The 19,561-nt window shown below is 37.7% G+C and overlaps 1 protein-coding gene across 2 annotated transcripts in view; it reads left to right on the forward strand.

The window, feature by feature from the left end:
* The window catches only part of LOC108706824 (PH and SEC7 domain-containing protein 3), a 238,960-nt gene that overhangs the window by 53,877 nt on the left and 165,522 nt on the right, over window positions 1-19,561 (forward strand). For both annotated transcript variants that reach the window (XM_018243559.2, XM_018243560.2), the window contains exon 2: window positions 7,581-7,701. In XM_018243559.2, coding sequence (XP_018099048.1) covers window positions 7,581-7,701 — 121 coding nt within the window. The remainder of the gene's footprint in view (window positions 1-7,580; window positions 7,702-19,561) is intronic.

Here is a 19,561-nt window from a genome sequence, read left to right on the forward strand (position 1 = left end):
CAAAGGCGAGGCGATTAGTCGCCAGACGACTAAATCTCCCCAAAACGTCCATTGTGGCCATACCCTAAAAGTTAAAATAATCTTCTATTAAATGTTTATTTATAATACGTAATGAACCAGATTCATTATTCAATTGGATAAGAAACACTTTTCTCCTTTATTTAATTCCAGATGCAGTTCGATATCTCACTGTTTATCACATGAAAAATCTATGGAAAAACTGAATTAGGAAAAAGGGTTTTTCTCCTCAATTTGAATCTCACCTTTAAGTTTTCAAGGGATAAAACATAAAATAATGGTTTCCCATTGATTTGAATCTGGTCATTATGTATTATTATGTTTGTTTTTTATTGCATTTTTAATTTATTTTTGGAAACTACCACAGGGCCACTCCTGCCATGAGACAGTTACTAGGGGTGGCAATAAGTGTCAGGGGGCCTAGCGGCTCCCAAAGGGAGTAGTCCAGACCAAGGAGGAAGCCAGGAACAAAAGTCCAAGATCGTGGTATCCGAGGGGTTAAACAATAGAATAGTCAAAGTCCAGGCAAAGTTTGAGGAGGCAGGCAGATCAGGTTCAAAGTCAGAGTTTCAGGCAGGAATCAGGATAGCAATAGCAAAACACACCCAGGTTCTATAGCACAAGAAACCTTTAATTGGGCAGGGTTTCAGTGTCCAGGGCGCCCTTTTATGACCAAATCCCGGCACCAGTGATGACGTCATCATGCAGCAACGCTGCACCCATGTGTTCAACATGGGCACCGCCATCTTGGATTTTCATCGGCGCCAGTCATGATGTCATCATGCAGCAACGCTGCACCCATGTGTTCAACATGGGCGCTATCTTGGATTTTCATTGCGACCACTGGGAAGGTGAGCAACGCCATCGGGTGCTTTTGGCAGTCCTGACAATAAGACGCCTCTTGTAATTTTAAGTGCTATTGCGCTGATTGCACTAGCTATGCGGCCCCCCTTTGACCCACTCCGACTCTCTGTGCTGCCTCAGAGATCACCTGACCAGAAATACTACAGTTCTAACTGTAAAAGAAAGAAGTGTGGAAGCCAAAGTCAAAACTATGTCTGTTAACATGTATGGTTTGTTTGGTTTGTTTGTGTGCACAGTGAATGCTAGAATCCCTGGGGTCTGCCCATATTTTTTAAAATGGCAATTTTCCATTTATAATTACCCAAATGAAACATACTACTAAAAATGTAAATTATTATGAAAATGGTTTTACATGAAGCAGGGTTTTACATATGAGCAGTTTTATGCAATATATTTTTTATAGAGATCTACGTTTGGGGGTATAGTGGTTCCTTTCAGCTTTAGTTCTCCTTTAAGATTGATCAGCCACCATCCTGCACTAGTGATGCCAGGGCCAAAAATCTCTTTTTTTGCTGTTGAATGACATGCACCCAAGTATTGGACCCATCACCCACCCGAACTCAAGCAAGCAGACCCATTTGGTGACCTAAACCCACAAGTCTTTGGCGAACTTGCACATCACTGCCCCTACATCTCGGGCTAAGTTTCTTGGCCACAACCCCTCACGAACTTTGTGCCTGCATATGAATTTATTACAAGTTATATGCTTTGGTTTTTTTTATTTTTATGTTCTTTTTATGAATCTACTGCAACTACTGTGTAGAGCACAGCAGGAAGTTAGATATGTTGTCATGTGTCCATTTGCAGGCACCCATTTATAAAGTGTGAATTCATTCAAGGCAGATAATGCATTTCCACTGTCTATCATCTCTAAAGCAGGCAGGCTATTTTTTGCATTATGAAGCTTAAATATATATCATTATTTTTTTCACCATTGCCTAACTGACTAAATCATCTTCTACCTATGTGCCTTCAGCAGATCAATGAGAATTACAGTATACCTAAGTGCAATATATTTGTACTTTCTTTAAAATTTCACTTCCTAGGAAGGCAAATTCCATTCTTTATTTAGCTGTACATTAAGCCACTTACTGTGAATCCAAGTGTGCAGCCAAGGCTATTGTTTTTTCCATAGCTAAACTAAAAGAAATCTAAATCTGAAGACAATTACTTGTAAGGTAACTGTGGTTACAGGGACATTAGCAGGATTGTAAATAATGTATGAAATTGCTTTCTAAACAGCACACCAAGAAGTTTAATTGATGAAACACTGGGATGCACCCAAAAACCTTAGACCAGGGGCCCACCCACAAACTTTAGACGAGGGGCCCATTTCCTCACTCAACCTCTTTTCTCCTTGTCTCTTTTCTTTACATACTATAATCCATTATTCCATCTATTTAGCCTCTTTTTCTCATTGAAATAGGGAATGACCATGAAATAGTCCAAATGTTTAGCAGCATGAGGGCCCACTGACACTTTGGCCCACAGGGACTTTTCCTGGTGTCCTGGTGGGCCAGTCCGACACTGGATGCACATTGATCAAGGGTCGAATTTCGAATTCATGTTTTTTTAAACTCCCTTAAATTCGAATGAATTTGAAATTCGATTTGGGGAAATTTATTAAAAAAATCGAATTGTTAAAACTCGGCCAAATTGTCAAATTTTACCAATCCAAAAACTCAAATTGAGTTTGATTCGAATTAATAAAAAAATCAATTCACATTTTTTCTCCGAAAAACACGAATGTCAGGAAGGCGACAAACATCACCAAATTGATCCTTGGACTTCTACCATTGACTTACACAGCAATTCCGCAGGTTTTAGGTGGCGAATACTCGAATTCTAATTCTTAAAGGGCCAGAGTATAATAAATCTCAAAAATCGAATTCAAATTTTTCAAAACAACTCAAATCGAGTTTCAGAGTTTTGACCATAAAATTTTTTTAATAATAAATCTACCCCTACATGTTCGGAAGTGGTTTAGAAGAGTTGGAAACATTTTCCAGTTTAAATGTTTTGTTGTGTTGTATTAATCAAATAAAGGTTGAAAACTCAGTTTGGCCTGTGTGTCACTGACTGCCTGCAATGTGCAGGCCAACACTAATTATATTTGAGCATGTGGTCAATGCTTTTACAAATTGCATCAGGAGTTAATTGAATAAAAGTGTTACAGTACATTGAGGCCTGCTTGTCATCATGTGAAATAATATTTATACTTGACATTAGGACCAATTTCAGTAATTTGTCACCATCTTTTTTATTTATGCTTCCAAAACTCCATTGTTGGAAATATTAATCATTTAAAACAAGGCTGTTCAAATGAAGAGCTATCTATCTATTTATCTATCTATCATCTATAATATATACAGTAGTGAATAACTGAACCACTATATTAAAGAAGTTGGACACCACCAAACTGCATTTTCACCTCACTTTTTACTTCCTTTGTAGAGTCCCCACATATAACATCCCAATGCAAATGCCATTTCCCCTATCCTAGGTGCCTTTCCAGTTTTTAGCTGGTTTTTGCTTGGGTTGCCCTTTTCAAAACTACTTGTTCAGATTTCAGAAGTCTGAAACCTAGACAGGACTCTTCTGAATAATGCAGCAGTTAGCCAATCATATGCTTGCGTTTCATAGCCCCCTCACCTTAAAGTGGACCTGTCACCCAGACATAAAAATCTGTATAATAAAAGTCCTTTTAAAATTAAGCAAGAAATGTAAATTCTTTTTTTTATTTAAGCATTCATAGCTGTTGTAAGCTCATTTAAAAATCAAATACTGCCTGCCCCTCCTCTATGCCTAGGCATAGACGTAGGGCAGGCAATTACTTTCACTTTCCATTCAGCACTTCCTAGATGTTACTGCACTCTCCACTTTCCCCCAGTTCTCTTAACCATTTAATTGTGTAGCCAGTGCATGGGGATGGACATCAGGTCCTCTATTCTGGTGCACAAACAGGATTTTGAGATGATGCAAGGCTTGCCTTAATAACAGTGTCCACAAAATGGCTCCTGTCTGCTTGCTATAATTATGAGTTCCCAGATACAAGGATAGAAGATTCAAATAATTTTTACAGTGTAAAATTAAAGTTCATTTTGCTTGACTTATATTATAAAATAGGATTTGGAATAATATTTTGGGTGACGGGTCCCCTTTAATGTCTTTATCTCACCCAGTTTGCCCCCATTGTCAGCTACCCCCCCCCCTTCCTGACTTTCAACCACAAAAAGGGAAATATTTTTATTACTGTGTAAAACAATAGAGAAAGCCATCACTAGTAATGTTGCCCACTGCAGCCAATCAGCAATTAGATTTCAACAGTCACCTAGAAAGCAAAAGCAAAGATCTGATTGATTGCAATGGGCAACATCAACAGATGTTTGTCTCCAGTGTTTTACACAGCATGATATATGGACTTCGAACTCACAGACACCACTGGCTATTAAGGAGGCCACTTTGGTTGTACAGATTTGCCTTAAGCAGAATGTCATTGGGACTGGGCAGGCATAAAACAGACCTTAAACATAACCTTGAATAGTAATGAGGGATACACCTTCACCTGCACATGGGTGCTCCATATAGAAACTGATACAGCAGCTACAGTATATTCTTTTAACGTAAATTAGTTTGTAATTTACTTTCTCATTTAAACTAAAGGGTTTCGCCTACAGCCTAAAGGGGAAGTTCACTTTTAAATTCGCTTTTAATGCCTCAAAATGTGCATCACTGTTGTACAGACTGTGGTTCTATTCAACTCTGGAACAAATGCCACCTACATGCATTCACTTACCATGTGGAATCAGTAAGGCAGTGAACTGTGTAACAATCTCTAATTCTTATGAACAGTTTCTTTTCAAAATTGGCAAGCTTTCCACTGGTGATCCCTAAACAAGTCTAGCTGGTGTGATGGTCCACAAATAGCAAGCTTATTTCAAGAGGTAAATGAATACGTAGAAACAAACATTGTATCTGTACTTTCATCTGTACAGCTGTCACATTGCAGCCATTTCTGCATGATAGGTAAAAGCTGCTGAAGTGCAAACAATATACCTAATTGCCAAAAGTGTTATTAAATGTTCACTCCATAAAAGTGAAGTGCTGAAGGTGTGTGTTAAACCATTTCCTTTAAAGGCCTTAAATTTTGTTTAACCATAGCCTGTCACAGAATGGACCTTGCATTTGGAAACAGCTTGTAATTCCCAAAAGGTGCTTGTCAGACTGTGCTGTGATTACAGGATGTGTCATTCTTATATTCAACTACTATGAACTAAAAAGCCTGATTTGTTTTCAATGGATTGCCTTGCAAAGCCAGTGAAATGAGAAAATGTTTTGGGGACACAACAATTTAATAAGTAATTTGTGACCTCCAAACAATATATACACAGTGGACAGAAAGCAAAACATAAGATTTATGGCTACTGTTTGAATCGGAATTGAAGTTTCGAGTTGTTTCCATATTATGCCACCAATGCATCTAAGTAATGTATACAATAAATTGGAAGTTATGTCATCTGACACTTTTAGTTTGTTCAAAGCAAGTGCTTCCTTTGTTTATATTTATCACACCCAATATTTTTCACTTTTATTTAACTATTGTCTCTAAACCTAAACATATCTAAATATAGGTAAGTTTTAAAAATAATCCAAATAATCCAAATTTTTAAAAATTATTTTCTTTTTCTCTGTAAAAATAAAACAGAACCTTGTATTTGCTCCAAACTAATATATCATTAATCCCTGTTGCAAGCAAAACCAGCCTTTTGGGTATATTTAATGTTTAAATGATTTTCTAGTGGACTTAAGGTATGAAGAACCAAATTACAGAAAGATCTGTTATCTGGAAAACCCCACGTCCCAGGCATTCTGGATAGTAGATCCCATACCTGTATAAACAAATAAATGAACACAGTAGCCACATTATAATGCTAAATGTAGAATTGTTCTTTGACTATACCAGCAAACATAGAAAGCCCTTTCCTTAGGTGTGCCATAAACAGGTAATTAAAGCAGATTATTTTCCTATGTAAATGTATGTGTGGAGCCAAGATATTACTGATATCTGATCAGGGCATGGACAGATATCGATTGGAGTGGCTGAACATATCACACTGGTGCATAGGGCCGCTCCTGCCGGGACCATGCCCATTTTTGTGGCCACATCCCCGATTACCATGTTTATTTTAAAAAAAATGGCAGGTTATGAAGGTTTGAACAAATTTCTATGGTTTTTATGTGTTATTACAGTTTTTCTAATGAAGTTGAATTGCCCTTTAAGCTGCAAGTCACAGTTTCCCCAAGAGATCGGTTTATCTTAAATTGTTACAATTGTTTCTTTGCTTATCTTAAATTGTTGCAAAAGTATCCAAGTGCACCTGATGCATATTCTGGGCTCTCTGCCAAAGCCAATTACCGTATATACTCGAGTATAAGCCGAGTTTTTCAGCATCCAAAATGTGCTGAAAAAGTCTACCTCGGCTTATACTCGAGTCAGTGGGCAGTAGCTGAGATTCCAGTCGTTTTTAATCATTCCTATACCAACAGTTCGTTTTGGGAGAGACTGCAATATCACACAGCGCCCTCTGTTGGTTATATGAAAGAGTAACAGTGCGCCCTCTGTTGGTTATATGAAAGAATAACAGTGACTGCAATATCACACCGCGCCATCTGTTGGTAATATGAAAGAATAACAGTGTGCCCTCTGTTGGTTATATGAAAGATTAACAGTGACTGCAATATCACACAGCGCCCTCTGTTGGTTATATGAAAGAATAACAGTGACTGCAATATCACACAGCGCCCTCTGTTGGTTATATGAAAGAATAACAGTGACTGCAATATCACACAGCGCACTCTGTTTGTTATATGAAGGATTAACAGTGATGGCAATATCACACAGCGCCCTCTGTTGGTTATACGAAAGATTAACAGTGATGGCAATATCACACAGCATCCTCTGCACATGGTAGTGGGACAGTGGGACAATGCACACAGTAATCCGTTTGGCAATTCTCTGTCACCATCAACTTTGCAAAGAAGTCCGGTTGATCGCTGGGGGGGGGTCACTTTGGCGGAATGTGCGCTGCTGGGAGACAGGGCTGTAGTTGTGTCTAGGCTTATACTCGAGTCAATAAGTTTTCCCAGTTTTCGTAGGTAAAATTAGGTAGCTCGGCTTATACTCGGGTCGGCTTATACTCGAGTATATACGGTAAGTTTTAGAAACTTTGTATCTTTTTTTCTGGCTGTTCAGTGCAGGGGATCAAAGAGAAACTCTTAACAATCCGGGACTGCGGTTTTAGCTGTCAAAATAGGGACTGTCCCTCTAAAAATTGGACAGTTGGTAGGTATGATGCATGCAGTGCTCACTCAACAAGTAGTGGAGGATAACTCATTGCCGAATTCTCTACCTGCATTTCTATGTTCATGAAAAAAATGCAGAGTGAGCCATTGGCCTAATGTTGATCACATACAAACCAAAAAATTTATTCTGTAGTGGGCTGCAGTACATGAGAAGAAACAAATAGCTCTTTATATGAAGGTTTTGCACCAACTGGTTGTCTGCCAACATATACAATTACAGCTTTCTTTGTGTCACACATTACTTATGAGGGCCCTGTTAGTAAATGGGGATTTGCTTTTGTTCTGTATGGATATAAATATATCATATATATCTAACTGATCTGCTTTTTTCATAGGTGGAAAGATATGTTTGGGTTAGCAGCACATCAGCACACTGTCAAAATGTTGCCAAAGCAAAGTATGAATTCTTATTCGGTCAAGCTATCAACACAGCTGATGAGAATGTGCCAGAGATTGGTAAGCATATGTTAAAATGTCCCATTTAATACAATCTGTGCATAAAATGGAGAATGCATTATATGATAATATATTTATGTTTGTGTGTGTATGTGTGCATGTCTTAGGGACATTTGTCCCTTGAAGCCCCACTGGAGCGGACAATTATGTGAATGATGAACTGTAAAGAGCTGATGAATGAAGTAGACTTCTGTAGGGAGTAGCATCCTTTAGGAATAATTCTATGAAAAAGGTAGAATATTATTAAGATTTACTTATTTTGAGATGCTATTTAATCATGCATAATGGAAGGTGAAAAACATCACTGAACGTTAATATGTTTTTTGTAAATTTGCACAAATTTCTATAATTTCATTGAGTTGCCAAAGAAAATGGTGTCACGGAAGGTGAAAAGTCTTATAATTGATATCTATGCTAAAGTCTTGCTTGATTAGAATAATTTTTGCACATTTTCATAAGGGTATAAATTATATATATATATTATACCAAATACCCATGACATGATTTGTTTATCTTTAAAAAAGGTAGGGAAGATTTTCATATATTTGATATATACAGTATCCCCCATCTGTTTTTGTTCAGTTTAATGCAATGAAGTTATATTTTCCATGGCGTTTGTAACACTTGAGTTGATAGATGTCAACTATAGAAGCCAGAAATTAAAGTTCAGGTCTCCCTTTGTAATTAAAGTTCAGGTCTCCCTTTTTAGGATTGCAGTAAATCACTATTTAATCCATTCATAATGACCTATTCGCTAATAGAGACAAAATAATTTATATTCTATTCTATTATTATTATTATTATTCTATTATATATATTTATTATACTATAATAAATAGTGCATCTGTTGCTATGGTTGAAATGGCAAGTTTTCTGTTTGCACTGGGGAGTTTATATCCTTGGAGCAGGACCAGTTCTAATGCAGGAGCCATCTGAGGCGACTCCTGCAATGCTGTCCTTGCAGCATTTACCTTTTCCTGCATCCTTGGGGGGTCTGGGGGCACATCAGTAGTGCTGTCTTGCACTAGAAAAGGCTCTTAAAAGGTACCAGAAGTGGATTTTTGCTGCCCCTGGTAACTTGCTCGGCCCTACTGCCTGAGGTGAGTTTTTCAGCGCCCCTGCAAATCAGTGAAATACAAGAACTACATAAAAGCCCCCTTTCCTAATAAACTCAAACAAACGCATTTAATATTTTTTGGTGTTAGACAAGTTGCAGTCATTTTGCTTTATAATTAGGTTTATGCCCAGTTAAGTGTGTGCAGTTTATAGAATGTTGTTTTTTTATTTTTGAAATTGTTTTTGCTATTTCAAAATCTAGTCAGTGCTTTACAATAGGCTGGTGTTTTTAACTCAAGTCTTTTTCCTGGTATCAGAATCAGATTGCTATGTTTTAACAGCCCAATCCCATGATAAACACAGACAATTAATTCCAAAACAATTTACCAGACAACCACTTGGATGCACAAAACGGAACCCTCGAATCATTGCTGTCTGCTTCACTTTAAGGCATAACAGCAATTTGCATATAAGCATGTATCCAAACGATAAAAAATTCAGTTGTGCTTAAAAAATTACATTACAATTGTGTGTTAGTTTGGAAATAAGTAATGTTAAAAGCTAATTAAACTATTCAAAAAGAAACCCAGATAAGGTATTCTGCAGTTCACAAAGCCTCTAAATTTTCATTTTCAGGTAGGCTCATAGTAGAAAAAACATCAATCAGCAAAGCAAATAGCACCAATGTTATGGAAATGAACAAGGGAATAAAAAAATTCGGTTCTCTCTGGAGTAATAGTGTGTAGGAGGAGGGAGAACAAAATAACTTGTGGTGAATGATTTGTAGGCACCTGATGAAGAGAATTAGGAACAGCAATGGAGCCATATATATCTGGTTTCTATATAAGTGCAACAGAGAAAGTTGTGTTGGGAATGAATATTGTCTGCTGGTTTAAAAAAGAAGTAGGAGGAAGTTATCTAGTTAGATACTCCCTATTTATGTAAAAGCCATAATTTGGTCTGTCCTAAAAGGCACAGGTTACATAGCAAATAGCAGATAACAGATAAGCCATATCCAGTATAATAGTGGCTTATCTGTAATCTGCTATGTATCCTGTGCATTTTCTCCTTTTTTAGCTTGAAAGGTTGCCCTATGGCTACATGGCTACATAGCAGCTTTTTAATATCAACTATAGTAGTTTTTCTGAAGCAAACATGCCAGTTTTACCATTGCAGAGCAACAGTACATTACAGGACACTACTGTAAGCATTCCCATTCTCCGCCTGGAGTTACGTTGTAGAATTCAAAGTTTTAAGGGGATTGCCTTTACATCCTATGCTGGGATACTGCATATTCCTGAATTTTGTTTCTCAGCAGAAGGAACACTTGCGGGTCATAGATTCAGGTTAATTCCCTATGTTCAATTCCTGCACTGTAGGGCTGGCCTTGCTAGGTGAGCCAAATGTCTGAAGTCTGTCAAGTATTAGTGGTAGTGTGGCTTTCCTGGGCAAGGTCCAGTCAGGGTCGGACTGGAGCAATGGGGGCCCACCGGAACTGCCACAGTTACTTGGGCTCCTGGCTTCCCTCTGTGTGCCTGAGCAAACTCAAGTGTTTTTTGAAGGGGGCGCCCGATCAAGGGAGCAGGTCTGGGCTGGTGGGGGGGCCATGAAGGCCGGGGGCCACTGTTATATTTCCCCAGTGTTCTTCTGGCCCAGTCTGACACTGGACCAAATTAAACACCATGCTTGACTGCTGTTGGAGGGATTCTTATCCCCAAAGATGGGTTTTAGATAACCAAACAGTTTCACAGCGAAATTACCAGAACCTTTATGGTATCAGCCATATAACAATTAGCAAGTATATTTGATTTGCATATTTGCATTTCTGTGTCTATAGCTAATTTATTCTCTTGTGGTAAATGTTCAGACATATGTACATCATATGATGAGTTATTTGAATTCATCTCTGTTTGAATGAACTTCAAACTTTTTTCTTTTTGTTATTGGGTGTTAACCACTAGGAAACTTTCAACTGAATGTGAACAGTGAAGGCAAAGCACATACAGTATATTATAAGTAGTTTCTGCAACAATATTTACCACAGCCTTTTATGTACTAATAGTCAAACATATAGTTAATTATAATATATCATCAGTAGTTTCTGCAACAATATTTACCACAGCCTTTTATGTACTAATAGTCAAACATATAGTTAATTATAATATATAGAAATTAAAGCTAATGTAACGCAGTTCAGTGTTAAAATTCATACCTAATGTGACTGCCCAGTACATGCACTCTGGTGAGCCTCATTGGTTCTTGTTGGAAGAAGATTTAGCATGGGTTCCTTCCTCATCCATTTATTGGTTTGAGTTAATCTTTTTATTTTTTGCCCGCTCATGATTGAGAGTTGCTTGACTCTAAGGTCTCCAGTTCTCCGGGCCCTGTATATTGCTCCTTAGTTCAAGTTGCCATCAAATAAGCTTCAGCCACATAACTTGTTCCCAGCATGGATTTCCATCAGGAGCATGCACAGATTTATTTTTGTGAATATGGAGAATTTGTTTACACTTATTAAAACATCTTAATTACTCCATAAAAATGATTTCTTGACTTTTGTGAATTTCCCCTATGTTTTAAGGTTGCCGAGATTGGTGACCCTGACAACAAATAATATTTGGTTGCAGGTTGAAAAGTCATAAGGGGAAAACTCATTATTAAAAAAAAAACTAAAAAAAAAAGCCAAATGACAATGTAATTAGAACAGGTCCATCTATTACATATTGAAAGTTCATTTTGAGGCAATATTACCCATTAATACCATCTTGGTCTGTCAGCGAACTATGTAAGTATTATCCAACAGTGGTATGAAGAGTAAATGGTAATGCGAGCTACCAGGATCACAACTTAATGATTTATGTGCATTTTATCACATTACCTATACTTTTGAATTATTTGTCTATGTTATTTTAGGTTGCTAAATTCCTTAGCTGGAAAGTTGTATAGTTTAGTTATATAGTACTGTACTGCTAAAAGCACCATGGCAGTGTTGCTGAAAACTTTCTTTATCATTAGTGATGTTAAAACTTGTTAAAAGGGTTGTTTACTTATAAATGTAATTACATTAGTAGCAACTTTTCAGTTGGCTTTATTTTTTCATCTTTTATAGTTTCTAAAAAGAAAGTCCTGTAACTTTTGCCTCTTTCAGGTTTGCATTGTAAAATCTCATCTGGTTCTAACTCTAAAACCACAAACAAACAAAAAATAAAAATACCACTGTTTACATATTAATAACAGTTAAAGAAAAAGGAAAGCTAAAATCATTGGGTGGTGGCAAGTTTTTAGGCTCCCCGAGTCAATCTAGTACCTTTATATAGCACCATTATCTCCTGCAGCACTTTACAGAGTGAAATGCACAATTTCAGCAACAATGCTTGGCTTTAGCCTCTACTTTTCGCATATGTAAACTGCATATTTCAGCAGGATGATTTTGTGTGTGGCATATACAGACAAACATTTCGCCAGTATAGATGAAATTACATAATGTAGGAGACATTAGAGGGAGGTACCTGCTCTTGAAAGCAGAATCATCTGCTTCAAAAGACACACTAGCCCAGAGTACTGTTAGCTTCGCAGCATACTGACATTTATTTTTCTTTCCCATGTACCCCCTTGTGCAAGATCAAGGAGGGTGCATGTGTAGTACAGAAATAGTTCTGTACTACATATGCACTCGACCAAGTCTGACAGGCTGTAAGGCTGGAAAAAGATGGGAAACAATAACCCAGCAGTTGCATTTTTGAAAGATAAAATGTACCAGCCTGGGGTAGCAGGTAAGCATCTAGAATCACATTCTTCAATGCGCCCCCCTCACCCGCTTACCTGTCGGGGGGGGGGAGGAGGCAGCAACACTAGTGCGGAGAGCGCAATTGCTTAAGCAATTTCTTGCTTAAAAAAACGTAAATTCTGCTCTTAAACGGTACTAAGAGCAGATTTTTGCCACTCCTGGTATCCTATCTGGCGCTGCTCTTTGAGGCAAGTTTGCCTCATTGGCGAAGCATCCCTGGTTTTACCTTCCCTTTTTACATAAAGGTCGTCTACCCCGTTTCACACCAGCCCAGGGGCGTAACTACCAGGGGAGTAGGGGGTGCAACTGGGCCAGGGTCCACATCCCCACAGGGCCTCCCGGCTGGAGTCGGCTGCAGCCGCAGAGAAAACTCACACGGACTTCCACTCATTCTTCCACTTCATAGAGCACTAGTAAGGCCCCATCTAGAATATGCCATACAGTTGTGGTCTCCATCACTCAAACAGGACATTATTGTATTAGAGAGGGTACAGAGAAGGGCAACAAAGCTGGTAAAAGGTATAGGAAATCTTAGCTATGAGGAAAGACTGGCCAAATTGGGGATGTTCACTCTGGAGAAGAGGCGCTTAGAGGGTGATATGATAACTATGTATAAATATATAAGGGTATCATATAATAATCTCTGTAATGCTTTATTTACCAGTAGGTCTTTCCAGCTGACACGAGGTCACCCATTCCGATCAGAAGAAAAGAGGTTCCGCCTAAATATTCGGAAGGGGTTTTTTACAGTGAGAGTTGTGAAGATGTGGAATTCTCTCCCTGAATCAGTTGTACAGGCTGATACAATAGATAGCTTTAAGAAGGGGTTGGATGACTTTTTGGCAAGTGAGAGAATACAGGGTTATGGAAGATAGCTCATAGTATAAGTTGATCCAGGGATCCGATTGCCATTTTGGAGTCAGGAAGGAATTTTTCCCCCTCTGAGGCAAATTGGAGAGGCTTCAAATGTTTTTTTTTCCCTTCCTCTGGATCAACTGACAGTTAGGCAGGTTAAAAAAAAGTTAAAAGGTTGAACTTGATGGATGTGTGTCTTTTTTCAACCTAATTTACCATGTTACTATGTTACAGAGAAAAAAGAAATAATTTAAAAAAATTGGATTATTTGGTTATAATAGAGTCTATGGGGCAAATTTACTTACCTTAGTTGCGCCAGGGTTGGCTTCGCCACACTTCGAAGTTTCGCCAGGGCGCCGCTAATTCACTTAAATCTGAAATTGCCCTCAGGGAGGCGAAAGGTAGAGAAGTTGCACTAGCGTTAATTCGTCAAGCAAAGCAAAGTTCCGATAGCGATGCCTAATTTGCATATGGCGCCAAGTTAAAGTACAATGGACGTATATGTAGCATCAAATACATTACACTACACAAGCCTGGGAAAGCTTCATAAAATAAAATAGAGTTGTTATTTTGCCCTATACATGTGCCCACTGTATAGTTTAGGTGCCATATATTAGGAAATGTAGGGGGGAAGGAGGGTACCCCCAAAAAAATTTACAATCTTTTTCAGCCTATCACCCTTAAAAAGTAAATGATGCCAGCATTTTTTGGGACTTAGAAAAAAATGTCAACTTGTTTTGAACCAAGCCCTATCTACTCTATTGCACTTTGCCTGGTCTGAGGTGGCGAAGGCAAGTCTGGCGCAAGAGGTAACGTTCGGTAAAATGCGAAAGTTAGTGAATTAGCGTAGTTATGTCCCTTCGCCATAGCGCAACTTCGTCTGGCGTAAGGGTGCGAAGTAGCACTAGAGTAGCTCCACTTCGCTAGCGAATTTACGCCAGCGCCCGTTATTAAATCAGCGAAGTAACGGAATGACATCACGCTGGCGAATTTTAGCCATTTTGCCCTTTAGTAAATTTGCCCCTATGGGAGACAGCCTTTCCGTAATTCGGAACTTTCTGGATAATGGGTTTCCAGATAACGGATCTTATACCTGTATCTAATATGAGTGAACAAGTCTATCAAGTATTCATTTAACATATACACCACACGTGTAAAAGATGCGTAGCACAATACCATAGTCGTTTATACTGATATTATTTTTGCTGTAAGGTTGGATAGAATGAGTCTGCAGCTCCCTCCTCATTCTCATAATGCTGCCATTTACATCACTGTGTGCAGTGCTGCACAAGACTGTGCCAGGAAATTTGAAACTAGTATGCTTCCAGTTATCTAGAATAGCAGAGCCTGAATTAGCCTGTCCCCTTTTAGCTTACTTTATTGGAGCGATAAACTGGCGATCCATGCAGCTTTATTGATCGATGGGTAACTGCTGCAGCTGCCATTGTCACTGTAAGTAATCTCTGTTATCAACATATACAATTGTGTTATCCTTTACATAGTCTTCGCTCTCCTCATCTACAGGCAGTAAACAGGATTCTTTTTCTGGCTATTTATGGTTTGTTTCTAAAAATGTGCCTTTAGGGTAGAACATTTGCTAGTTCTGCCCCGTCAATAATTCAGTTTGGTACTGTAAAGAAAATCTGTTCATTATTCATTTATTGCTAAGCTCCACGTAGAACTGAAGCGATGGATGATTTCATTTTGTCTTTCCCTGAATCCGTATAAAATGCTACGTCAGCATGAGTCTCACACAATGCCTGTGTTCTGCTGCATGGATGAAACAGACACACATTTCACTTACCTGCTCTTTCTGGTGCTTTCTGGTTCAACATCCTCCTCCTGATATCAGGGATACTCAAAGAAAACCCAGGACAGATTCCTTTCTTCTTTTCTCCCCCACAGAGAAAACACTGTCAGAATGGGTGGAGTTTATTTTAAAGGGCTCAATCCATTGCACCAAAGCAGCACCAGTGTGGTACAGGAGAGGCTGTGTAGCTGACTCTGGTGGAATCTTCTTTGCTTCTATAACAGCACATGGAAGAAATCAGTACTGGAAAGTCTTCTTTTTTCCTAAAGTGCTTAAACACTTATTAAATAGGAAAAACCTAATACTTTTCATTTTATTATTACACCGACACTCTGCGGTTAAGAGGTACATAAGAAAGTAGCATCTGTCAAACTGGATACTCATTTATACTTCAATACTTATTATGAGGCACATTTATTAAAGGTCGAATTTCGAATTAAAGTGAGTTTTTTTTTAAACTTTTTTTAAATTTGAATATACTCTAAATTCGATTGGGGGGTTATTTAATAAAAAGATAAAATATCTTAAACTCGCACAAATGTTACCAACTCGAAAATTTGATCTGATTAGAATCTGGCTAAACTCAATTTGAGTTTTATCTCAAAATATAATTCAAATGTCAGGAAGGCTACTAATGTCCAAATTTGTCCCTGGACCTCTCCCATTGACTTATACATGAATTCGGCAGGTTTTAGGTAGTGAATAGTCAAATTCAAGTTTTTAAAGGGATAGTGTGATTAATCTCAAAATTCAAATTAAAACTTGAATTGAGTTTGGATAATTCACAATCCGATTTTGAGTTTTGACCATAACTACCGTAAAAAAAAAACAAACGAAAATTTGAAGTCATATTTTCAATTCGACCCTTAATAAATCTGCCCCTAAGACTTGGACAACAGCATTTTCTTGTGTAATTGCTGTTCATATATGCTGTAATAGCAACTTTGGGAACAAGAACCATATGTGCCAATGTCTTAAAATCAAACTGCATTTAACAGGGTTGGGATCTTGATGCTCTTGCTGGGGAGGCAAGAAGAAATGTGTCTGGAACAGATATCTTTATTCAGCCTTCCAGAAAGTTGGCACTTTATAAGCAATATGGTGCAATGCAACAATTTTAGACAATGATAGCAAGCTTGGTTACCAGTATGATTTCCACCTGTCAAGAATTTTATTGTCCCAGCCAGTAAAAATGTTATTAGATGGCAATATTATTAACAAGGTAGAAAGATAAATGTTGTAGTGGAGTTGGTACCAGACTTGCTGGCAAATTCTGCCAAGACATTGCTGCAATTTAATGCCTAGTGTTCTATAATACTTAGATATTCTTCCAGAAGATATTAAAGTACCATGAGATAGTTTAGCATTAAAATCAAAACCTTCTTTGGGGATGTATATTGATAGTATTCATGGCTGCCTCTCTCTCAGGTCCTTACTCACAGTGTAAGTGGTTATATTATCAAGGATGATTTAAAAAGACCCCTGTAACTCACTGGATTCTGTCAGGGTCAGACTGGGTCAGCAGGAAACTGGGAGAAATCCCAGTGTGCTAAAGCCCTCATTGGCTCTTCCACCTTAGGCCCACTGTTTGTCCTGGCTTGGGGGTGGATGGATTGAGTTGCGGTGGCAAGGGGGAGGGGGGAATTTCAGCAACTGGGGTTGTGGTGGGCCTTGGGTGGTCCCCAAACACCCCAGTTTTCAGAACAATAGACTGTACTGGATTAACCTGAGTTGCACTTACTGAGAATGTCCTGCACACAAACTGAGTACAGCTCCATATAATATTTATACTTATTAAAAGATATTTAATAAACTGCTAACATATTATCATACCTCCCAACTGTCCCATTTTTCATAGGACAGTCCCAATTTTGACAGTTCAACCCGTTGTTGCTAAAATGTCCCGACTTTCTCTTTTATCTCCTGCACAGAATAGTCAGAAAAAATACAACAATTCGAACTTAATTGGCTTTTGGCAGAGAGCCCAGAATACATGGCAGGTGCACTTTTGTAACAATTTAAGATAAGCAGGTCTCTTGGGGAAGCTGTGACTTGCAGCTTAACAGACAATTCACCTTCATTAGCAAAACAGTAATAACACATAAAAACCACAGAAATATGTTGAAATTTTCAAAACCTGCCAAATTTTTTAAAATTAACATGGCTATTGGGGTGTGTGACCACAAAAATGGGCATGGTCAAACTTTTGTCAAATCTTTTTGTCCCTCTTTCTATTTCAGAAATGTTGGGAAGGCAATTTTAATTTAACCCATTAATTCAGATTTTTTAAACAATTATTTATTTTTTCTCTAATAAAACAACAATCGTATTGGGATTATTAAATGTCTAATTTATTTTTTGGCAAATTTAAAGTATGCATTATCTGGAAAACCTCTTTGTGTTAAAATACAACCAACAACTGATACAAGTTTTAATTAGGGCTCTGCTCACAAGACCTTAAAGAAGACATATAGGATAAATTAAAAAAAAAAAACAATTTTGTAGGCAATTATAAGTAATATATGGCATTGCTTTTACATGGTGCTAAAAATGTATATTATCTTTAAAGGGGGTTGAGTTAACTTTTAGTATGATGTAGAGAGTTATATTCTGTTTTGTTTTCATTTCTTCATTATTGAAGGTTTTTGAATTATTTAGCTTTTTATTCAGCAACTCTTCAATTTGCATTTTAAGTAATCTGGTAACTAGGGCCCAAATTACCCTAGCAACCATGCATTGATTTGAATAAGAAACTGGAATATGAATAAGAGAGAGTCTGAATAGAAGGAACAGTAATAAAAATTAGCAATACAAAGTAGCAATAACAATATATTTGTAGCCTTACAGAGCATTTGTTTTTTTAGAAGGGGACAGCGACACCCATTTGAATGCTGCAAAGAATCAGAAGAAAAAGACAAATAACTATAAAACTATATAAAAAAAAAAATAATGAAAACCAATTGAAAAGTTGCTTAGAATTGGTCGTTCTATAACATAATAAAAGTTACCTTAAAGGTGAATCACCCTTTTAAAAATAGACCCTTTAGATCCCTGTCCTTGTTTCAAATGAGGAGTGAGCGTGTCCTAACAGTCACTGCCAGAAGCACAGTAGGAGGGGGACAGCCAATCAAAGCCCTGCAATCACACAAGCAAAGACAGGCTTCAGTTCCCAATCAGGTCCTGCTAGCTGCTGGTTTCTGTCCTACAGTGCAGTGACCCCTACACAGCCTGGGAATTCAGGGCGCAGAAAGTGCAAGAAAAGGGTGGGATTATTAGGGTTTTTGCAGAAATAATCAATAAATCAGCATGAAACACTACTTTTTTAAGCACAAATCTTCTATATCTAAATGAGTATAATGCACTGGTACGTTCTTGTTTTTTTACCCAAAATATCTCTGTTAAATGTTAAAAGGAGAAGGGGGGGGGGGGGGAAGGAGCAGGGGGGTATGAAACATAAGGGATGGGGAAGGGCCAGATCAGGAATCAGAAATGTGAGAAATTTGATTGATGTTGGATTGCATTTAACAGGTTTTAGTAGCATAAAGTACTTATAGCAAACATTTAACAGTGACTGTTTTAAGCCTGCACACAATTACTGTAGTTATAAATAAAATAAAGAGAAGCTCCCCAGCTCTGTTTGATTCATTTCCAGTATTTTTTCTAATAGGTCTGTTTAAGACCACATTTTTATGTTGTCCGTAATACCATACCTATTCCTTCCGTTACTTCCATTTTTTTTACATTTAAAGGTATTTGGTTTTTAGAATGATTATTTCAAAGTCAAATGACTGTTACAGTGAAACCTCACTTTTACATACCCTGATTTTAAGTTTTCCCTCATTCTATACTGTTTTTTTGTGGTTCCATCAGTAAATAACATAACACATTTCCGTGTTTACATTTTCCCAGATTCTACATCACTTTTATTTGGTCCCCTGAAAAACATATAAAAAATATTTTGTATATGTCCTCTGTACATGAAAAAAAGTATTTGCATGTTAAGATTAGTCAGGGAGCTCCATCTAGTGGCTAATAATATCTATAACACTAAACACAATTTTAGAAGCATTATTATTATTCATAGTGCCAACAATTTCTACTGCTTTTTACATAGATTATACAAAATTTACATCAGTCCCTGCCTCAGTGGAGTTTACAGTCTAACTATTACATTAATACACACTTGGATCCAAAAATTCTGCATGTAGGTTTTTGAAGTGTGGAAGAAAACCAGAAGAGACATATGCAGACATAGGGATAACATACAAACTCCTTGCAGATAGTGCCCTGGTGCAACTATACTGAAATGCAGGGAGTATGTTTGGACTCAATCTCATCATTATTTGCTAATT

This window comes from Xenopus laevis, chromosome 1S (genome assembly GCF_017654675.1).
Source record: "Xenopus laevis strain J_2021 chromosome 1S, Xenopus_laevis_v10.1, whole genome shotgun sequence".
NCBI classification, from domain to species: domain Eukaryota; kingdom Metazoa; phylum Chordata; class Amphibia; order Anura; family Pipidae; genus Xenopus; species Xenopus laevis.